This window comes from Engraulis encrasicolus, chromosome 15 (genome assembly GCF_034702125.1).
Source record: "Engraulis encrasicolus isolate BLACKSEA-1 chromosome 15, IST_EnEncr_1.0, whole genome shotgun sequence".
NCBI lineage: Eukaryota > Metazoa > Chordata > Actinopteri > Clupeiformes > Engraulidae > Engraulis > Engraulis encrasicolus.
Window position 1 is genome coordinate 22776753 of NC_085871.1, and position 24000 is coordinate 22800752.

At 46.2% G+C, this 24000-nt stretch overlaps 1 protein-coding gene across 1 annotated transcript in view; it reads left to right on the forward strand.

Annotated features, from left to right (window-relative positions):
- Positions 1–24000, forward strand: part of dnah6 (dynein, axonemal, heavy chain 6) — a 105110-nt gene that overhangs the window by 22653 nt on the left and 58457 nt on the right. The window contains exons 15-36 of the mRNA XM_063217233.1: positions 730–882; positions 1341–1592; positions 2528–2656; positions 4209–4322; positions 5642–5785; positions 6052–6207; positions 6740–6790; positions 7203–7295; positions 7955–8074; positions 9140–9320; positions 10664–10760; positions 11683–11896; positions 12436–12600; positions 14021–14131; positions 14469–14594; positions 15014–15169; positions 18368–18529; positions 19300–19437; positions 20354–20521; positions 21020–21168; positions 21388–21495; positions 23546–23879. Coding sequence (XP_063073303.1) covers positions 730–882; positions 1341–1592; positions 2528–2656; positions 4209–4322; positions 5642–5785; positions 6052–6207; positions 6740–6790; positions 7203–7295; positions 7955–8074; positions 9140–9320; positions 10664–10760; positions 11683–11896; positions 12436–12600; positions 14021–14131; positions 14469–14594; positions 15014–15169; positions 18368–18529; positions 19300–19437; positions 20354–20521; positions 21020–21168; positions 21388–21495; positions 23546–23879 — 3321 coding nt within the window. The remainder of the gene's footprint in view (positions 1–729; positions 883–1340; positions 1593–2527; positions 2657–4208; positions 4323–5641; positions 5786–6051; positions 6208–6739; positions 6791–7202; positions 7296–7954; positions 8075–9139; positions 9321–10663; positions 10761–11682; positions 11897–12435; positions 12601–14020; positions 14132–14468; positions 14595–15013; positions 15170–18367; positions 18530–19299; positions 19438–20353; positions 20522–21019; positions 21169–21387; positions 21496–23545; positions 23880–24000) is intronic.

Here is a 24000-nt window from a genome sequence, read left to right on the forward strand (position 1 = left end):
TGCCATACATTTACCTAGATTGACACTAAGACAGATTGATGTATGAATAGCAAACATCACAGGTATACATACAGTACATAGACCCATACTGTATGAGGCTTCCACGCCACACTCTCCTAGTTGGCCTCCGTTACACTCACCCTCCTAAACCTCACTCCCATCCGGGTCATGGCACCAGTGTAACTGAGGTATTCCTGCGCAGTCCGCCACTCTGTGCTCGGACTCGCTACCTCCCAGTCAAGGCTCCAGTTTGGGCATGGGAGGTACAGCATGATACCGCTGAGCTTTTAAAGGACCAGTCTGATAGCTCATTAGAGGTGCACTAATGGTTTACTAATGTTCAACGGCACATTCTGCTAGTTGGCCTCCGTTACATATGCTGGGAAGAGGAGTGTGCAAGACGGTGATGTGCCCAGTAAAGGTTGGCGACAGCAGCCATCTGTGTGGGACTCCTGTTCTCTCTTTATATATATATATATATATATATTGTAATGATTTATTTTTAGATATTGTTTTGGTCTTTTGCAACTTTATTGATGATAGGACAGTTTGAGAGGTGGACAGGAGACGACTAGGGAGAGAGATGGGGAGGGGTCGGCAAAGGACCGCATGGCAGACGAGTACCCTACCGGTCGGCCACGGCAGGGCCAGAACCTCCTGTTCCTTCATATTAGCAACAACTCAACGCCAAGCCGAATAACAGCTATTACATTGTTTTGTTTTTTTCAGGCCATCAACGATATGCTGCCGTTGCTGTCCAAGGAGAAGATGGACGCCATCATTGCGGAGGTGCAGGACGGCCAGTTCAGGCTGGAGCTCACACCCTCATCCACCATCGAATACGTCAACGCACTCACCTTCCTCGAGGAGATCCAGGAGAGGGTGAGCATAGAGAAACTTTGTGTGTGTGTGTGAGAGAGAGTGTGAGTGTGTGTGTGTGTGTGTGCGTGTGGCATCACCCACTATTGAATATGTCAACGCACTCACCTTCCTCGAGGAGATCCAGGAGAGGGTGAGGATGGATAAACTTTGTGTGCGTGTGTGTGTGTGTGTGTGTGTGTGTGTGTGTGTGTGTGTGTGTGTGTGTGTGTGTGTGTGTGGCATCATCCACCATCGAATATGTCAACACACTCTCCTTCCTCGAGGAGATTCCGGAGAGGGTGAGGATGGATACATTCTGTGTGTGTGTGTGTGTGTGTGCGCGTGTGCGTGTGCGTGTGCGTGTGTGTACACACTGCATTATCAAGGTGGTCAGTTGATTGTGCCCCCTTTGCGATTGTGTCACCCTGTGTCTTCATATTTCATATTTCCATGTGTGTACGTTTTGTGTTTTGTGTCAGATCGAGGTTCTGGAGTCGCAGACGGCGACGGTGGCCGAGATGTACAAGCTGATCGAACAGTACAACGTGCCGACGCCGCCCGAAGACTTTGCCGTCTACGCCACGCTGCAGCCCTCCATCACGGCCGTGCGCAACGCCATCGACAAGGGCGTGGGCGAGCGCGACGCCAACATCGACCGCTTCTGCCAGCACCTGCAGCATGACATCAGCAACCTCAACCAGGAGGTCAACAGGGTCAAACAGCAGGCACAGGTAATTAGGAATATATATATTTTTGTGGCTTTTTATTGCCTTTATTTCAAAAAGACCCTTTTGCACACCTCTGTAGTTGGGCAGGTGCATAGGATATTATCCCGGTGGGGTTGTCATTCAAGTGTAAAGAAATCACGCACACTGTCTATCCCACCAACAAACTTTATACAACGTTTCGGACATCCGACCTTCTTCAGGTAAAGAAGGTTGGACACCTGAAGAAGGTCGGATGACCGAAACGTTGTTTTAAAGTTTGTTGGTGGAATGGACAGTGTGCGGGATTTCTTTACACTTGAATTGCCTTTATTTGACAGGATAGTGAAGGTAATGACAGGAAGTGAGTGGGCAGAGAGGAAGGGTCGGCAAAGGACCCGGGCTGGGAGTCGAACCCGGGTCAGCCGCATAGCAAACCAGTGCCCTACTATTTGCGCCACGTTGGGGCCGGTAAAGGAATAATTATTAGTGGTTTTGGGTAGGTTGTGCACATTCAAAATCAGTTGTTGTTGCAGGTGCCAGACAATGCTGCCCTACTAAGGCAAAGTGCAGTAGCTACGCCAACATTTAAATTGAGAAAAAGGCCTTCAAAGCCCTACTTGGTATTATGTTGGATATTGTACTGTAGCTACTGAAAATCCAGTGACATAGCATCATCTCTAAAACGGGACATATTTGGACCGTAAGGCTTTGTCACAAGATAAAGGAGTTATTATGAAGATCATTTTCAGTATAAACTCAATTTTGACCAAATTTGTGGTCACTGCACTTTGGCTTTGTATGGCAGAATAGTGTCAGACAGTTTAACAATAATACTCTTAGAATCTCTGCTTCTAAACTCTCTGACACTACCGTACAAAGTCAGTATTAACTACTGTATTTCCACTGGTGCCCATTGGCTGTATTTCATTATTCGGTGTCTCTCTTTCTGTCTCCAACAGGACCGCAGCATCTTGGACATCAACGCCAACAAGGAGAAGGTGCGGCTGGTGCTGGGGGAGATCCAGATCTCCTTGGACGAGCTGCAGGGCATCTCCTTCCAGTACAAGTCCTACCAGAAGAACTTCAAGGTACTGTACTGCAGCACTGATAAATCGCTGTGGGGAGAAATTATTTAAATGTTGCTGTTTTTCGAGTAAACACACACACACACACATATTTCACATCATGTCAAGAGTCTGGCCTGGGGCTAGGGCAGCTCAGACATTGGTCTAGATCAGGGGTGTCAAACTCATTGGCAACCGTCAATTAATTAAATATGGGACAGTTCATTTTGGCAGGGGGTCTGGAGTTTTACCCCCAGAAAATGTTGTATTTCTTATATGTAATTTCCTGCATTTTCACGCATTCTAACATCCCGTTTCCAGTTTGAGCTTAATAGGAACCAATACAAATCCTATTATATTTATTATTTAATTACAACCAATACCAATACAATACGAATAAGAAGTATTAAGATTTTATCTCTATATATGAGGTCTATAATATATGAGCTTTATGAAATGCCTGTTACAGTACAAATTCACTTTTTATAATAGAAGTGTGATGTGCACTTTACTACATATATACAGTGTAACAGAGGGACCATTGGGTTAATGTCATGCAGGTTTCGATTTTGCCCCGAGGTCCGTAATTGCGCATTTCGGTTATTTCATTAAAAAAAAAAAAGTTAAAAAAAAAAAAATATATATATATATATATATATTTTTTTTTTACATCCGGGCCAGATGGAACCGGCCGTATGTTTGACACCCCTGGTCTAGATAGTCACGAAACACCAACTTCAATCTTCTGCTACCAGACCCTTAACCCCAATCCATGATGTGGACGTAATCCTAATCCCATTCCTGACCTCCTCGGATCTCCTGGGATTAATTCCTCCTCCGAACTCGCAGCTCTCATCTGAGTTCGAACGTTAACACCAACACTGACAACCTTGAACTTCTACTTGGGCCCCATAATCTGATCTTTTACAGCCACACTTAGTCCATACGTATCTGTACCTTCCAGTGGCGAAACAATTACACACAGGTGACAGGGACCAAGGGCAAAACACTGATAGGGCCCTGGGCCAAGGGACAAATACCCCGCTGGCCCCCCCTCCCTATAGCTCTGCCCCTGGTACCTTCCTCCAGTTGTTTTGCCCAGCATCCTTGTGTGAAGTGAAGTGAAAGCCCAACTGAGAAACTCTACGATTACTGCCACCACATTGAATTGGATCTGTGTGTGTGTGTGTGTGCGCGTGCGTGTGTGTGTTTTTGTGTCTGTGTGTGTGCGTGCTTGCCTGTGTGTGTGTGTTTGTGTGTGTGATTTTGTGTGTGTGTGCACTTGCATGTGTGTGTGTGTGTGTGTACATGTGCGTGTCCGACCGTGTGTGTGTGTGCGTGTGTGCGTGTGCTTGTCTGTGTGTGTGTGTGTGTGTGTGTGTGTGTGTGTGTGTGTGTGTGTGTGTGTGTGTGTGTGTGTGTGTGTGTGTGTGTGTGTGTGTGTGTGTGTGATTTTGTGTGTGTGTGCGTGTGTGTGTATGCACCCGTGTGTGTGTGTGTGTGTGTGTGTGTGTGTGTGTGTGTGTGTGTGTGTGTGTGCGTGTGCGTGTGCGTGTGCGTGTGCGTATGTGTGCAGGTGGAGGTGACCAAGTTTGAGGCTCTGGAGGAGCTGAGTGCGGAGATGAAGCTGAAGAAGCTGCTGTGGGACGCCCTGGAGGAGTGGCAAGCTCTGGAGGAGGAGTGGATGGAGGTACACACACACACACACACACACACTCACACACACACACACACACACGCACACACACACACACACACACACACACACACACACACACACACACACACACACACACACACACACACACACACACGCTTCAGCCTGGAGGAGTGGCAAGCCCTGGAGGAGGATGGAGGTACACACACACACACACACACTCTCTCTCTCTCTCTCTCTCTCTCTCTCTCTCTCTCTCCCTCTCTCTCACCCTCTCTCTCTCTGGAATACTACCCCACAAGTAATCTTGGATAAAAAGACCAAATAGATGCAACATATATAACAACAAGAAGAACAAAGAACAAACATTTGCTAACTTGAGTAGTAGTTTCTTTTGTTCTTTTGTAAAAGTTCCCGTAACTTTATTTGACGTGGTCTACAAAAGTGTGTCATGTAGTCATCAGAAGAATGACATGACACATTACTGATGGTTGTGACTGTTGTCATAATGTGTCATTTGGTTTCTGGAATGTCAAACATTGTTTGGGTGTCATGCCATTCCAAAAAAATCGAATGACACGTTATGACAACAGTCAGTAATGTATCATTCATGATCTGGACCATGTGTCACCCTTATGTGGACTAGCCAGGCCGTGCCCTCCTAGTGTGCAACGAAACACCTTCAGCGTTGCTTCTAGTCAGGCCAGGAGCAATGCAAATACCATTTCTGAGCTCCCGAAAAATTGGGAACTCCTCCCACTTTGTCAGTCAAGCAAACAACCATTGGCAAACCAAGGGAGGAAGGTCAACCATGCCGTTTGGGAAATGTTAATGGTTGATCAAGTCTTGAAGAGATTTGAAAGTCGATGATAATCAGGCTATATGTGGACCACCTCAAATTTGATTTGATTGATTTGATTTGATAAGTTTTTATTCAATATCTTGCAGATCAAGGTGACATGTACAGTGATAACTTAACTTTAGATACTGAAAGGGATAAGGATTTTCCTTAACAGCAGGGAAAACCAATAAAAACAACACAGGTATAACAAACAACACAGTCCTTTTCAAAACAAAAGCCCTTCCATGGGCTAACAACAAAATTAGAGACCTACCATCGGCGTAACAAACAACATAAACCTCTTGACAAGACAAAACTATAAAACAAAACAAAACCAAAGAACCCTTCCAGCCCCCACCCAATCCATGAGACCGTATAGATGAGAATTTGAATTAATAGTGTTTTATCAAATTAAGTGTAGGCATGTCCGACGACTGTTGTAAAATCTATTGGTCATTTGTGTTTTCAAATAAAGTTTGCTACAATAGTTTCTGTCTTGCTCCTGCTGCAGTGCAAGTTTGAGGAGCTGGACCCCGAGGTGCTGAGCTCCCAGGTGGCCAAGTACAGCAAGTACGTGATGCAGCTGGAGAAGGGCCTGCCCCCTAACACTGTCGTGCCCCAGCTCAAACGCCACGTGGAGGACCTCCGGGAGAAGGTGGGTGGAAATTGACATGGCACTTTTTTCCTTCTTCTTCTTTTGGCTTTTTCATTGATTTCATTTCATTTATTAGTTTATTATTGTTGTCTGTGTCATTGCACTTGACTCCATTTACTCCATTTGACCATTTCGTCTGTTCTGACAAACCATAGTATAAAAAGTGTTGAAATTAGCTCTATAATATTTGGAATTTACATAATGTATTGTATTGTATTGTATTACATATTGTATTGTCTGCTCTCCCTCCCCACTGCATACTGTAGCTGCCCCTGATCACCAACCTGCGTAACCCGGCGATGAAGATGCGCCACTGGGAGATCCTGGAGGCCATCGTGGGCAGCAGTCTCCTGGAGGAGCCCCTCACCCTCTCCCGCCTGCAGCAGCTGGACATCTTCCGCTTTGACGCAGAGATACAGGAGGTACTGCTGTACAGCTGAAAGCGTGAAAGGCCAATTGGGAAACTCCCATTGTCATTGTGACACAGCACTCCAGCACACAAGTGTTCACGGCACACAGCACACAACGAAATTGCATTCATGCCTCACCCGTGCAAGGGGGCAGCCCCCAATTTCGCCACAAGGGAGCAGTGCGGCGGGACGGTACCATGCTTAGGGTACCTCTGTCATGGAGGAGGATGGGAGAGAGCAGTGGTTAATTACTCTGGAGTCAAACCGTCAACTTACATATACTACTTACTTCTGTGTGCTAGTATGTGCTGACCCACTCATAATTAATATTAATTAATATTTTTTCTGTATGCTAATGGTGCATGTGGCCAACTGTAATACACATTTGAAATTATGTTTTATGTTTTTTATATTAAAAATAAAATGGCTCTGAGGGCCAGATTTGGCCCCCAGGTCTGATTTTGACATCCCTGCCATATAAGATATGCAGTGTCTGGGTGATGAGCGACCGCTGAACGCTTATTTTCCTCTTCCCCTGCTGTAGGTGTCAGGCCAGGCCTCTGGAGAGGCATCACTGGAGTCCATTCTCAAAAAGGTTTGAAATGTTTGAAAATGTTTTTATTTAACTCAGGGAATATGGTGAATTCAGGTAAATTGGGCCACTTTTTCTGCATGTAAGCGAATGACCAAAAATGGCCCAATTTACCTGAATTCACCCTACTGTATATTAAGGCATAGTATTAGCACTGAGAAATGCTAAGTATATAGAATTGTAGGCACGAAGGGTTATTCCCATCTTTAGTTCCTTGGCAGGTGAATTGTCCCTAAAGCAAGAAGTGTCTGTGTGTGTGCGTGTGTGTGCGTGTGTGTGTGTGTGTGTGTGTGTGTGTGTGTGTGTGTGTGTGTGTGTGTGTGTGTGTGTGTGTGTGTGTGTGTGTGTGTGTGTGTGTGTGTGTGTGTGTGTGTCTGAATTTATTTCTAATAATAACCATGCATATTATCACTAGGTGGAGGACTCTTGGAAGACCACAGAGTTTGTTGTTCTCTCTCACCGTGACTCCAAGGATGTCTTTATCCTTGGTGGCACAGATGACATTCAGGTAAACAGAGTATATTTAATCCACCCAGTTCACAACATAACATAACTTGTCTCATAGAAGGAAGAACAAGTGAAGAGTTAAGCTGCAAAAAACATATAATTTTGAATACTTCTTTTCACCAAGTAGTCTCAATCACAAACCCATGTGTTATATCCAGGCTCCTTTACGGAGCTACACTTCATTTAAAGATAAAGGACACGGGAGGCATGAAGTCGTGTTCACTCTTTGTATCGTAAACCCCGGAATGAGCATACACAATGTACACAGGGGGAATGGAGCAGAGAGTGGAAGGAACGAACAGTGGGACAAACTTAACCTGTGTCAATACACAACACCATGCAAATCTTGTTTAGGTGCATGTCAAGCCCCAACAAAACCAGATGGCCACCTATAGAAATACAGTCTATTGTTGTCAACTCATCACATCATTTGCTCAGGGGTTTCTGCATCTGAACCCTTCAATTGTCAATGCACTGCAGTTCTACAGTGATTTACTGATCTTTGTCTCTGTACGTGCATGCTTGCGTGCGTGCGTGCGTGCGTGCGTGCGTGCGTGTGTGTGTGTGTGTGTGTGTGTGTGTGTGTGTGTATGTGTCTATGTGCTTGTGTGTGTGTTCGCGCGCGTGTGTGTGTGTGTGTGTGTGTGTGTGCATGTCTAGGTGAACCTGGATGACAGCATTATAAACGTAGCCACGGTGGCCTCCTCTCGCTACGTGGGGCCCATCAAGGCCAGAGTGGACGAGTGGCAGAGACAGCTGGCCCTCTTCAACCACACCCTGGTAGGAGGAGTACTTTAGCATCTCCCAAATACACCCTAGAGTACACTGCCCTACAATAACTGTGCTGCGAACTGAGTGAAAACACTTAAAAAGTATTTTATTGTCCAGCCCAAGTAATTTTATTGACATGTGGGGCTTTTGTTACTCTACCCGTATATTGCCACATTCTGTGCAGATCAATGGTTTTATTTAGCTTTACTTATTGATATATATCCCATTAAAATCACATCTACTCATTTTAACAACAATGCAGATACTACCTGTTTGCTTTGTAATTCTGAACAGAACAGGGGAAAATGTTAGGGTTAAAGTGGCACTTCACCATTTCTGTAAATGCTCAAATGCTCAAGTTAAAACATTGATTGTCAGTCCTACCGTGGCACTAACGGTGGGGCACTCGTCTGCAACTCCGGCCCGGGTCCTTTGCCTACCCTTCCCCGTCTCTCTCTCCCCACTTGCTTCCTGTCCAACTCTTCACCTCACTGCTGTAATTAAAGGCCAAAAAATACCCCAAAATTATTTTAAAAAATAAATAAATGAGTAATTGATTCTCCTGTTTTTCCAGCCATGCTCTGTCTTCCAGTCTGATGATATTACTCCTACTGCAGCTGAACCTGTTCGGTTCAATAATATATGCTAGCTTAGGAGTACACGCTGCGTTGCATGAGTCAGAAATTGGCTAGGAGAACAGGAAAAAGCTAAAGCTGATGTAACAGTAGGGTAACAAGTGTGACCCCCATCTCCCCTGTGTACACACGTGGCCACGCACCATGTGTGTGTGTGTGTGTGTGTGTGTGTCTTTGTGTCTGTGTCTGTGTCTGTGTGTCTGTGTGTGTGTCTCTCTCTCTTTCTGTGTGTGTGTCTGTGTGTGGTGTATGTGTGTGTGTGTGTGTGTGTGTGTGTGTGTGTGTGTGTGTGTGTGTGTGTGTCTCTCTCTCTCTCTCTCTCTCTCTCTCTCTCTCTCTCTCTCTCTCTCTCTGTGTGTGTGCGTGTGCGTGCGTGCGTGCGCATGTGTGCGTGTGCACATGTGTGTGTGCGCATGTGTGTGTGTGTGTATGTGTGTAGGACGAGTGGTTGACGTGTCAGCGTAGCTGGCTGTACCTGGAGAGCATCTTCAGCGCTCCTGACATCCAGCGGCAGCTGCCCTCAGAGGCCAAGATGTTCCTGCAGGTGGACAAGTCCTGGAAGGAGATCATGCGGAAAGTGAACCGCCTGCCCAACGCACTGAGAGCCGGAACGCAGCCAGGTACAATACACACCTGTACACACACACACACACACACACACACACACACACACACACACACATACACACACACAAACACACACACACATGGTGGACACACACACACATGCGCACGCCACACACACGCACACATGCACATGCACATACACATACACACACGGTGGACACACACTAGGTTGACAAGTCCTGGAGAGAGATAATGAGGAAAGTCAACCTTCCCATAGTTCACACCTGTACACACACACACATGCATGCACGCACGCACATACACACACACACATGGTCGACACACAGAGACACAGACACACACACAGACACACAGACACACAGACACACACACACACACACACACACACACGCTTCTCCTTTTGCCTCTCTTTAACTTTCCCTCTGTGCCTTTTTTTATGTCATTTCATATACACACTCTGGGAGACAGAGCCGCCTTCTCCAAAATATTTCAAAAACCTGCTAATAATGATACATTCGGGATGACTGTGTTTATAAAGTTAATGAGGATTTTGAGGTTATTTGTGCCATTTCCCATACGGTTTCTATAAATAAAACTCCTCCAGGATTTTTTTTTCGGGTGATTTTTTGTGAGCCGCTTGATGACTGAATTGGCACAAGAAAAAAAGAACAGAAGGTGTTGTGGCATGAAATCCCTTGCGTTTTCATGCACTCTGAATTCGGCAAACCCAAAAAATCAACCGACTCAAAGTCCTAAAAATAGCCGCGCTAACTCTCCGTGGCGTGAATATAATGCAATAGAGACCTTTAAATGATGACAGATGGCCTTGAGAGTGGCCCGAAGACTTTTTAGTGCTGTCCCCTTACTTAGCGTAATGCTAATGAGCCGACACAAATAGCCTAGCCTCCATTGCGCAGCACTTCGCACTGCTCTGCTGCAGCCAGTGTTTCGCGCTGATGAATATGCTTCAGCGCTAACGAGGTGACAAAAACGATTTTTCCATTACTGTTTGTTCCCTACACACACACATACACACACAAACACACACAGACACATTATCATTCCTCAGCCACCTTTCTCACCACATACACTCTCACGTGCAAGCACACACTCGCACACAGACCCACACACACATGCATTGCATACACAGACACGCATGCACGCACATGCACATGCACACGCTCTCTCTGTCTCTCTCTGTCTCTGTCTGTTTCTCTCTCTTTCTTTCTTTCTCTATCTCTCTCTCTCCCTCTCTCTCACCCACACACACACACACACACACACACACACACCTCTCTCTCTCTCTCTCTCTCTCTCTCTCTCTCTCTCTCTCTCTCTCTCTGTCTAACCCCTTCCGCCTGGTTGTTTCCTCCAGGGCTGCTGGAGATCTTCCAGAACAATAATGCCCTGCTGGAGCAGATCCAGAAGTGTCTGGAGGCCTACCTGGAGTCCAAGAGGGTCATCTTCCCCAGGTCACTCACTGTCACTGTCACTGCCAATGACACACACACACACACACACACACACACACACACACACACACACACACACACACATACGCATACGCATGCACACACACACACGGATGCACGCACGCACGTACGCACGTACGCACACACACTGTACACATGCACACACACACACACACACACACACACACACACACACACACACTGTACACATGCACGCACGCACACACGCACGCACACGCACATGCACACACACACAGATGCCTGTGGACATACAAATATGCACACATACGCACACATGCATACTCATACGATATGAATGCACCACTCATACACACACAGACACACATAGACACACGCAGGTGATGTCTTTAAATGAAAAACCTGTTGGTGTTCGTTTCTGAACCTCAGGCTCTACTTCTGAGAAGAGGGTGCTCATCAGAAAAACTTGGGTCTCCAAACTTCCATGAAAAGATAAAAAAAACACTATTTGAGGCACTCCTAACTAAAGTTAAAGAGCCTTTATTGAACATTGGCTACATGCCTACACGTTTTGACCCATTGAGTGCATTACAATATGCGACCTTGCCTCCTCCACTTGTGCTTGTGGCCTCGCCCCACCTCCTGGCCCCTCCTCCGTGGAGAAAACGATAAAGTTTCCCAGCTGTCAACCTAGCCACAACAACTTTTGAGGGACTGTTTTTCATTCACCATCCCAATTGCAAATGAGAAGAAGACTTAACAATTGAGCTTTTGCAAGATATTGAAATATAATGAGGTGGTCAGTGATGTCATCATGACATATTACTTCCTGGCACGAGGAGACAAGCTCAAGTGGAGGAGGCAAGGTCGCATATTGTAACGCACTCCTTGTCTTCATCAGGGCATGATGGGTTTTAATGGCTGTTGGCGTCCGTTTCCACAGGTTCTACTTCCTGTCCAACGACGAGCTGCTGGAGATCCTGGCCCAGACGCGGAACCCGCAGGCCGTGCAGCCGCACCTCCGCAAGTGCTTCGATGCCATCGCACGCCTGGAGTTCGCCCTGCTGCCACCAGGGGACTCAGCCGCGCCCGAGGGCGAGGCTGAGAAGGTCTTCAGCAACGACATCCTGGCCATGGTCTCGCCCGAGGGAGAGAAGGTGCGCGTGTGTGTCTGTGTGTGTGTGTGTGTGTGTGTGTGTGTGTGTGTGTGTGTGTGTGTGTGTGTGTGTGTGTGTGTGTGTGTTTGTGTGTGTGTGAGAGAGCGCATGTGTGTGTGTGTGTGTGTGTGTGTGTGTGTGTGTGTGTGTGTGTTTCGCTGTGTGTGTGTGTGTGTGTGTGTGTGTGTGTGTGTGTGTGTGTGTGTTTGTGTGTGTGTGTGACAGGTTAAGGTTAGGGACTTTTTTGCGTTGTTTAGCTATTGTTATGGTTAATATGAATGGAAGTCAATATGAGATATATTTGTGAGGGTGTGTGTGTGTGTGTATGTGTGCCTGCGTACATGTGTGCGTGCGTGCGTGTGTTTTTGTGTGTGTGTATGTGTGTAAGAGTGAGATAATGTTCAGCAATCATATCCTTTGGCCACGTTCTCACCTTGTGAGCAATAATACTGCAGTAATGCAACTGTATTGGAATGTGTGCGGAATATTTGTCAACTGCCGGCTGCAAACCAAAGTGTTTGCTCTTGACCGTGTGTCAGGTGGCGCTGGGCAAGGGCCTGAAGGCCCGTGGGAATGTGGAGGACTGGCTGGGGAAGGTGGAGGAGGGCATGTTCTCCTCCCTGAGGCGCCTCAGCAAGGCCTCCATCGCAGACTACCAGAACAAGCCCCGGGAGGAGTGGGTGGTGGCCGGACACCCCTCACAGGTAAAACTACTAATATTGCTACTACTGTAGAGTTTGCACGTCACCCGGAAGCATGACTTTGCAAGTAGTCTTTCTTGTTAGCATTTAACGCAATGCCCTTTCCCAGTGAATAGGGCGACTGAATGGTGACCAAACACGCAAATACACGCAAACACGCAATAAGCGAACCCCCGCAAACAGACAGGCAGGCCGAGTGCGGCATCCGGGTGGCGGACCGATGATGAAATTCTGTACAGAATCCACAGGATCACGAGTACTCGAGAAGCTTGCAATGAGTTGTGTATGAATTATGCTGTGGCGTAGTGCACAGAGATTTTGGATACCACAGCGTATTGGGCTAGGTCGCTGGCTATGGTGCTGAACATGATTCCACAGAGAGCTCGGCAGATAACTGTGCTGGCAGGTACTGTATGTGCGAGGTCTGAGCGGCCAAGGAATAGTGAAGGGACTACAGTGAGTAAAGCCAGGCTCAAACTACACGACTAGCGATTGTGTGTCCGATTTTGGCGTCGGGGTGCACCGCACACTAGAAGAGAATCGCAACTGTCAATCTTGTCGCTGCTCGCAGCCACCGAGACAATGCCCGACGTTCTATTTCCAGTCGCAAATATCAAACACTGTTTGATTTCTACGACTTGCGATCGGCGACTCTTTGAGCTGCCAAAGTTCTAGCATCGCACATGACGAGGGAATCTTTCCCGACAATCGCTTTCGATGGTCCTGGGGGGTAACGTTCCAGCGATTGTCGTAAGGGGGGCTTTCAGCCGAGAATCGGCGCGATAGTCGTGTAGTTTGAGCCAGGCTTAAGGTGAACCAGAGAGGAAGCAAGGGCATAAAAGCCCGATAAACTAATCGGACATCAGGCGCAAGGGAGGCCAGGGGGCGAGCAAGAAAGCAACATTTCACCGGATGACAGGATAAATGTGATGTGGTTGATTAGGCATGTGCCAAATTTCGTTGCGCTGAAATTCCACGAAATTCCAGTTGAGCGGAGAATACGTAAATGTAGTACGGCTAATTAGGGCATGTCAAATTCCGATACGCTTCTCCTGAACTTTCAGGGGTTTTTTTTCAACAAAGCCGGCATTTTGAGCCAACTGCTAGACTAGTTTGATGGAGAGGAATTGTTCCGAACAACACTTGAATATGGTGGAATATGTTGAACATGAATGAAAGCAAGAATGTTTTCATTAACCAAGAACGAATGTCGGAGGTTCGAAGACAACCAGATACCGCCTTAGTTCCGACCGTACACGATGCCGACCCGCGATCTGGCGGCGTTATTCCCATGATCCGCCGGGCAGCGTGCAGGAAATCACAAGTCTTTGGGTTCTGGAGGGAGTGTGGTTGCAAAACTGAAACTTAAAGGAAATGACGGAAGCAAGCTCAGAATGAAAACATGTGCTGTGCTCTGCTGTAGGTTGTGCTGACCATCTCCCAGCTGATGTGGTGCAGGGACATGGATGGCTGCCTGGAGGGGGACCACGACCACTTCCAGGCCCTGCAGCAGTTTGAGCAGACCAACTTTGATGTACGTATGGCCCCAGACTATATCCTTCCCACTTTCAACTGTTGACCTGTTTTATTGGTTTCGCCATCCCTAGTTTGTACAATGTTTTCTGCTATGCTCCTTTGATTGTTCCACTGTTTGATTGCCCCTGCCAATGAATGATTTTGTGTGTGTTGTGTGTGTGTGTGTGTGTCTATCTGTGTGTGTGTGTGTGTGTGTGTGTGTGTGGTTGCCTGTTTGTGTCTGCCTGTGTGTGTGTGTGTCTGCCTGTGTGTGTTGTGTGTGTGTGTGTGTGTCTATCTGTGTGTGTGTGTGTGCGTGTGCGTGGGCGTGGGTGTGTGTATGTGTGTGTGTGTAGAGGCTGAATGCCCTGGCTGCTCTGGTGCGTGGTAACCTCCCCAGCCTCCATCGTAACATCATCACCGCCCTCATCACCATTGATGTGCACGCACGAGACATCGTCACCGACCTCGTCAAGCAGAAGGTAAGAGTTTCCATCTGTGCTGTCATTTTTTGTGCAGTTTTTTTTAAAGGGGCTTTTATAGGACAGGGATGGTGACAGGAAGTGAGTGGGAGAGAGATCAGGAGGATCAGGAAATTACCTCGGGCTGGAATCAAATCCAGGTCCTACACATAACACTACAGTGCCTTAGCCATTTGAGCCATTGCTAAGGCCCATCTATGAAATCATATGAGCAGCAATGTACTGTACACTAATGTAATTTTGTGTATTTTTTTCAACAAAATAAAAATGAAATGATTGGGTGAAAGAAGGGACGTTTTAGTCTTTTGGATGAAAGAAGGGACGTTTTAGTCATGGGCATGGTGTGTGTGTGTGTGTGTGTGTGTGTGTGTGTGTGTGTGTTTTACCATGTACCGGCTACTGTATGTATGTTACTGTAGGTGGACTCGAGCAGCAACTTTGAGTGGCAGAGGCAGCTGCGCTACTACTGGGATCTGGACCTGGACAACTGTGTGGCACGCATGGCCCTGTCCCAGTACATCTACGGCTACGAGTACCTGGGAGCCTGCCCCCGCCTCGTCATCACGCCACTCACGGTCAGACCCAAACACACGTCTGTCAAGATTCATTCAGGTCATCTTGGGCGGTGTTCATACATACCCGGGTATTTTGATATACGCAGACCTTCCCCTTCGGTTGTGCCTTTCGTTCACAAACAAACGAAGGTTTTCCCTCTATAAACGAAGCTCCAAAAAAACTCTGGCAAAAGTGGAGATTTTTTTCAAATCTCCGGTTAGCGTTTGTATATAAACAGAGATAAACGGAGACTTGAATCAGGCATGAAAACGGGTCAGGGGTGAAAAAGGTGAGAAGGTGCGGCGTGGCGCGGTGGCACGGAGCGGCGCGTGTGCTGCAGCGGTGCGCGCGCATGTGTGGTGTGCAGTGGCGTTTTTGGGGGATAGTGTTGTATAAGAGTCATACTAGGGGGGTCTGGGGGCATGGTCTCCCATGGGAGAAAATTTAGCTAAAACCGTCTTTAAATTATGAATTTTGAGCATACTGTAGCGACCCAGGGACAGTGAACATAAGAAGAACTGCCAACCATCTTCGTTACTTCATGATTGTCATGCTGTCATGTCTGATGAGGGGGGCAGATAGATAGATAGATAGATAGATAGATAGATAGATAGATAGATAGATAGATAGATAGATAGATAGGCAGATAGATAGATAGGCAGATAGATAGATAGGCAGATAGATAGATAGACAGACACACAGACAGATAGAATGGGTTTTGGTTCTCAGCCTTTAAAAAAAATAAATTCTCCCTTGACCTCATCAAAACCCTGCCAATGCAGACTAATGCCCCCCAATGGCAACTAAGCACCCCCTCCTCTCAACACTATCCAATGTCCCCTCAACGCTTGCCTGGTTGTGATCTCGTTTGAACAGTTAATCATCATATTTCAGACAACTTGTAATACAAAAAATCTTTGACACAGTTTGGATAAACTACTGAAATTTTAGTCCATTCACCTAGTATATCTGTTTCCCTATAAAAAAAATAATAGGAAAGCTCCAACTTTGACCGTGAAAAAAAAAACAGTTTGACCGTGTTCCACTAGATTTTTAATGTCATTTAGATGTAGGCTACCAAGGGATTACAAAAAACTTGGCATGATTCCTAAAACAATTTGTCCCGTGTCAAACGATTGACTAAGTTAGACGCTCTTTCTCCCTCTCCCTCTCTCTCGTGCGTGCTATAAGAAGCCGCAGCATTCGAAGCATGATGTTGGATGCCTCGCGTAGATATGCGCTATTCCCCGGCCGTAGCGCATACTATTTCGCCATTTCGTAGCGCACAGACCCGTTAAAATAGCCGTCAGGAAAACGTGCCGTAAGCCTACCCAAGCTTTCATTAACGGAGCTCTTTTGAGAATAAATACTTTTTCACGTGGGCAGGGCAAATGCGGTTTCAAATTATTAGGAAAACAGCCAACTTCTGTGGCTAACTACATCCACTCACTTCTCATCGAAATGCTTGCGTCTTGATGTTCTCATAACAAGAATCATGATCTCAAATAGCTACCTCTCTGGGAAACGTGTAGACTATCTGTGACAGATCGTTTGGACATTTTCTTATAATCAGAGATGTTCTAGAACTAAAAAGAAAGATATTTGATACAACCACGCCAGCACCGCAGACCAAAGTTTCACCTGTTTAAAACGCTTTCAAAGATAAGTATGAAGGGCGGGACTTAGATTGAGCTCGTTCACGTTATTGGCTGTGCCGACAGCAACAAATGCTGTGATTTGTCAAACGTCATTGTCAGTTGTGGAATCTCTCCTTAAATTGTATGAAGTTTTCTGCGGTAGAGCGCTACACAATGACACAGTAAGTTGGCGCTACACTTTTCTCCTCGCTCGACCCCCCCCCCCCCCCCCCCCCCCCCCCCCCCCCCCCCCCCCCTCCCGCCCCTAACATTTTCTCCTCGGATCTACACGATTCACAGAAATGACCCATTTTGATTTCAAAACGGCGAATTTCGCCGAAAGGTGAGGGATTTTCATGCCTGTGAATGACACTCTACTTATGGCGCACAGGCTTAATGCATTTATGACAGTTTTCAACAGCCTATTTATGCGTATTTGCCTTTGATGTGAATGGACATATTTTGCTAAGCGTAGAGAAGAAAAATGTTCGTTTATCAAAATACCCAGTGTAATGAGGGGTTCTAATATTCAAATTAGATTAAACTGGTTGTGGGAATGGTGACCGCTGTGAAGCATCAGTCAAAATGCTTGATCTCAAAGTCTTGAATATTTATTCGCCATCAAAGAAGATCTGTACAATACTTGCATACTGGAACAGTTGTATCATCATAAGTTTCTATTTGTGTGTGTGTGTGGTTCTACAAACAGAGAAAGTAGAAAATATACATAAATTAGCATTACCATGTGGTCGGCTGATCATCGCAATTAAGATTACCAAATATCATCAAAATACACAAAAATATATGCATCAAACTACAAATAATGACATTAGTAATTTACTTACATATCCTTGGACGCACACAGAACACAAAAACCAGTGGATGGCGAACTAAACCAAAGATATCAATTGGATGGTGTCTTCACGCATCCTTCCACTGAACTGCCTTATTGAGAATGATGGAAATTAACAAGGAACATGACTGGGCAAATCTAACATGCAATACCTACTACTTACCAAAGGGGGCGCTTAGTGGCTGCTTTTACATTCTACAAACTAAAGAGGCCTAAATAAATTACCCAAAAAATCCCAAACCCAAAGTCCTTCAATACACTCAGGTATGTATAAACAGCACCTTAGTCAAAATTGTTTAATTGTAGGCAACTGGACGTTTTTTTTATTTCAAACTACAAAAAAGACATCCACTTGCCAAGAATTAAACTCGTTTGACTTGTACACCTTTCATGCTCTCATACAGGGGCGAAAGATCTCAGACATACTTGCTTGTTTGAAATCTGGGGTTTGACAATAGACTCCATCAATATTTGCTAAAAACTTTAACTTTTTCAAATTTATGACAGAATTGTTTCTTTCTTCCTGTCTTTGCTTCCTGGCCCGTGTCTTATGCTCACATTCTGTCTCATGGTGAAGCGCTGTGTCCATGTGTAAAAGAATCCATGTGAAAGCACATGCTACTGTGATTAAAGACAGTGGTTTATACATGTACATGTATATAGATATAGATATAGTAGGGAATGTGTCAGTATCCCGAAAACTCATTGTTGTCTCTTCTTTATTGCAGGACCGTTGCTACCTGTGTCTGATGGGGGCCCTGCAGCTGGACTTGGGGGGAGCCCCCGCGGGGCCCGCAGGCACAGGCAAGACGGAGACCACCAAGGACCTGGCCAAGGCCCTCGCCATACAGTGCGTGGTCTTCAACTGCTCAGACGGACTGGACTACAAGGTGACGTGAGCACGTAAACAGATAGATAAGAGGGTATAAAGCAGTGTTTCAGACCGAGGACCGCTTTGTCCCCCCAAAAATATTTAGGAAACATCTTTCATCTCAATTGACAGTTGAAGGGTGCTAATTTGACACTGCTAATTTCGATGCAGATCACTCAGTTTTTATTCACATCTCAAGTCTGTCTTATTGTGGTGAAAATAAGACTTCAGCTATGTTTAGCTTTGTAATAATGTTACAAATATAGCCTACTTCTGGCTTGTCTTGGAAAAGTAGAAATCCCCTCGTGGATCACCTGAGCTTTGTCGCTGACCACCAACTCAACTCAGCCATGTGGAGTCCATTACTTATAGATACCTCCTGACAGGCTGGAGATTCCTGTACATAGAAACAAAACACAAATAGATACTGTATACTGTACACATAACACCTAGGCAGGACAAACACAATAAATAAGAGCTAAGAAATAAATAAGGAACAGTCCATCATAAAAATGCACAAAGAATCACTACAAAATTATAAAACCACAAAAAAGGCACTCACAGCAGCTTTTGTTAAAAAGTCTGATAGCTGCAGGAATAAAAGATCTCCTAAACCTTTCAGTGGAGCACCTAGGGAAAAGGAGCCTTTGGCTCCTGCCACTTTTCGTGAACATGCTGAACAGTGGATGGTAATCCATACTCAGCACGGCACGCTCTTCACCTTCCTGATTGTCCGCTCACGTCATCACTGATCATCATTGATTGATTCATTGATTGATTGATTTTTAGATGATGGGGACGTTCTTCAGCGGCCTGGCCCAGTCTGGAGCCTGGTGCTGCTTTGACGAGTTCAACCGCATAAACATCGAGGTGCTGTCCGTCATCGCCCAGCAGCTCATCACCATCAGGAATGCCAAGGCTGCCAAGGTCGCTGCGCCAAACTGGTTAACCATGTTGTGTTTTGAGCACTGTCTCAATCCCTGTGTTAAAGTGATACTGTGCCATTCTTGGAAATACAGTAAGCTTATTGTACACCTCTCCTTGAGTTAAATGATTGGGTTTTACCTTTCTCTTGAACTACTGCACCAGATCTGGTCTCATAGGATTCAATGTTATTTGCTCGCTTGGAGGTAAAATTTGCACTGCCATACTCAGAAAACGTCAGGAAGTACAGGAGAAAGGGACAACTCAATCATTTATCTCAAGGAGAGATGTAATATGAGCTTATTTCTAAAAATGGCACAGTATCATGGCAATTCAGCTTGATGGGAAATTTGACATGAGCTCAACGTTGTGTTACGTCCCTATGCCTCTATTGGCTAATTGTTGCCTCCACAAGCCTTTTCTGATGCGTGGACAAAGAATCGTAGGAGAGAAAGATATGTCAAACTCCGCCCACCCAATGCAAAGGAGTGTGCTCAAATTCTGTCTCCTAAGGGGGCGTTGTCCCCTCCTTCTTCTTCTCTTTTTGTGGTGTTTGCACAAGAAGTGTGCTACCGCCATCTACAGCGCTAAGGGAATCCATTTATTCTCAACCTCAAGACTCCGAAGGTCTCCTAACCGAAGGTCTCCTAAAGGGGCGTTCACCTGACATCACATGGATACCGGAAAAGAACGAGCCTGAAGTATCTTTCTCTCCTGTATGATTCTTTGACGTGGGTCTTTGGGGCAGAGCAGTTTAAACTTCTATATGCAGTGCTTCTGTATATTGATCAACCCCTTCATGGGACTTTAACTTATGTTGTATTTGACGGTGTGTGTGTGTGTGTGTGTGTGTGTGTGTGCGTTTGTGTGTGTTTGTGTGTGCTTGTGCGCGCGCATGTGTTTCCGTTGTTGTGTTCAGTTATCACGCTTCATGTTTGAGGGTCGTGAGATCAAGCTGGTGATGACGTGCGCGGCCTTCATCACCATGAACCCTGGTTACGCCGGCCGCACGGAGCTGCCCGACAACCTCAAGGCCCTCTTCAGACCCATCGCCATGATGGTGCCCAACTACGCACTCATCGCTGAGGTGAGCGTGAGTCTGTGTGTGTGTGTGTGTGTGAGAGAGAGAGAGAGAGAGAGTAGTAGTAGTACTAGTTATGTCATTTCACTAAGATACGGCCACCTCATGTGAGTAGAGAGAGGAGAGAGAGAGAGAGAGAGAGAGAGAGAGAGATGGTTAGAGAGAGAGAGAGAGAGAGAGAGAGAGAGAGAGAGAGAGAGAGAGATGGTTAGAGAGAGAGAGAGAAGTTTGTATTGCTAGTAGTAGTATTGTCCAGGTCATCTTTTAATCGAAGGGATATTTACTTGAGGGAGAGAGAGAGAGAGAAAGACAGAAAGAAAGAAAGAAAGAAAGAAAGAAAGAAAGAAAGAAAGAAAGAGAGGGTAATAGTAGTGTAGTGTAGTTTTTTTAGTGAGACACTGGCACCTCATATCCCCAAGCGATCATGTCACCATGTGTCACCGCCCGTCCCCTTGCTGTCCCTCTGATGTCTGTTGTCTGTCCTCTGTACCTGTATGTGTCCAGGTGATCCTGTACTCAGAGGGCTTTGAGTCCAGTAAGACGCTGGCCCGTAAGATGACTCAGATGTACAAGCTGTGCAGTGAGCAGCTCTCCCAGCAGGACCACTACGACTTTGGCATGAGGGCCGTCAAATCCGTGCTGGTCATGGCCGGGTGAGGCTGTGTGTGTGTGTGTGTGTTTGTGTGTTCGGGCGTGCATGCGTGTGTGTGAGAGATAGAGAGAGAGTGTGTGTGTTCATGATCATATGGTAGGCAATGTGTGTGTATGTACTCATATGCAAGTGTGTGTGCAGTGTACATGTATTGTGTGCTAATGTGTGTGTGTGTGTGTATGCGTGCGTGTCTGTGTGTGTGTGCGTCATGGTTCTCCAGCTCTCTGAAGAGGGCCAACCCCCACCTGAGTGAGGACGTGGTGTTGATCAGGGCTCTGAGAGACTCCAACCTGCCCAAATTCCTCACTGACGACGCTGAGCTCTTCAGGTGAGTCACTATACATTACATTGCACTTAGCTGACGCTTTCATTTATTCAAAGCGACTTACATTTATTACTTTTCAGGGTATTGGTTACAGGCCCTGGAGCAATGTGGGGTTAGGTGCCTTGCTCAAGGGCACTTCAGCCATGTATAGAGATGTAGGGAGAGGTCAGGGGGGATTCGAACCTGCAACCCCTAAATTGAAAGACCAACTCTCTAACCACTAGGAGACGGCTGCCCCACCGTCACCATACACTACACACCTTCATTATCAACACACACACACAAAGACGTGCGCATACAGCACACACACACACACAGGCGTGCACCGTGCACGCACACACACACACAGGTGTGCACCGTGCACGCACGCACACAGGCACACACACATACACAAGCACACACACACACACACACACACACACACACACACACACACACACACACACACACACACACACACACACACACACACACACACACACACATCAGAGGAACTGAAGTGCTGGTTAGAAGTGCAGCACATAATGCAAGCAGCTTAATGCTCTTGGCTGACAGAAACAAACATTTCAAATTTAAATCAAGCTTTCTTTCTTGTCTTGCTTTGTTTGTTGTTGTTGTTCTGTTGTTTATTTGTTGTGCTCCAGTCGTTCTGCACCTCCTGAGGCGACTGCATGCAAATATGCAACCCCCTCTGGTGTGTGTTTTGGCCCCCTGGGTTTTCCAGTGTGTTGTCATGTACTGTATGAGAGAGCAACGCGAGAACAAGCCAGCTGCACAGTTGGGAGTCCTCATTGGATGCCCTTAATATTCCCAAGGACGCCGCTGTTCATTTCTCTAGTGTTTTTGGGCTAGCGAGAAGAAGTTGAAGAAGATTTTTTCGCTCTCAGAGCACATTGTTGTTACTGAGTGAGTGCATTTACATGCACTTCACACAGTAAATTTGCCAAAATTAGATACTTAGACTTGGAAAATCAATTTTAATACTTAATGTTTCTCCACTCTCGCGTATTGAAATATACAAGAGTGGAGATATAAAGAAGCATTGAGTATTGAAGTAAATTTGGCAGACATAGATACTTAGACGTGGAGAATCAATTTTAATACTCAATGTGTTGCTCGACTCTCATTGAGTGTTGAAATAATCAAGTGTTGATATAACATTGCAAAACTGGCTGTGTGGTATCCCAAATATTGCCAGGATACAGGACTATGTACTCCAGATTTACATTTGGACAGATATAACGCCTTTTCCAAATGTTTGGCTGTACTAATGTAATACAGCCACTAAGAAAGTCCTTCGCGGGAACACCGTCCTCACCGTGCCCATGCAAACCATAAAACTGTGACGATTCATTGATGTATAAGTAATGGATAACGTTCGGCAAGAAGCTCCACGTCGGGGTCCTGCATCTCTCTGTCGGTCGCTATTCCACGTCGGGGTCCTGCATCTCTCTGTCGGTCGCTATTCCACGTCGGGGACCACCTCTTAGAATGCTATCCCATGTAATACATGGCTAACCTCAGATTACTTATATAGATGTCCTCTTCCTGAATTCTTCTTACCCCAACTGTACCAGATTCTAGCTCCTCTGTCGGAAGCCTCTAACTTGCACAAGTGTAGAATCTTCGTTTGGAATGTTGACAGTGTTATTATTGAATTTTCAGTAGCTCATGTGCATGATTCCTACAAGTACATAGATATTCTCTTCCTGTACTTATTTCATCATAATAATGACAACGGCATATTGATGTAATGAAAATGAAATCAATCAATTAATCATTGGGGAATTAAAATTACTTCTGTGTTAAGTAAGTAAGTAACGCGAGTATACCTCCCTCCCAACGTCTCATACATTATCGGTAGCGCTGGGCTAGGGGACTGGTCCTTTAGTCCAGCGGTATCGTACTGTGACTCCCATTTCTAGACCATTGTAGTTGACGAGGTGGCAGGTTCGCATCCTCGAGGGGGACGAACAGGTGCAGGAACACCTCCGTCACATATACATGTATATAATATGGAAATGAACAACATGCCTCTTTTCCTGATCTGCAGTGGCATCCTATCAGACCTGTTCCCCGGCGTCTCCATCCCCGAGCACGACTACGGCGTGCTCAAGTCCACGGTGGAGTGGTCGCTGTGCCAGCGCGGCCTGCAGCCCGTGCCCGCCATGATCGCCAAGGTCATCCAGCTGTACGAGACCATGCTGGTGCGCCACGGCGTCATGCTGGTGGGGCCCACGGGCGGCGGCAAGACCACCGTCTACACCTCGCTGGCCGACGCCCTCGCCAAGCTGCACGCCGACGGCCACGAGGACGCCTTCTACATGCCTGTCAAGACCTACGTGCTGAACCCCAAGTCCGTCACCATGGGAGAGCTGTACGGAGAGGTAGCATACACACACAGACACAGACACACACACACACACACATACACAGACAAACACAGACATACATTTACACCAGGACGCCTTCTACATGCCCGTCAAGACTTACGTGTTGAACCCCAAG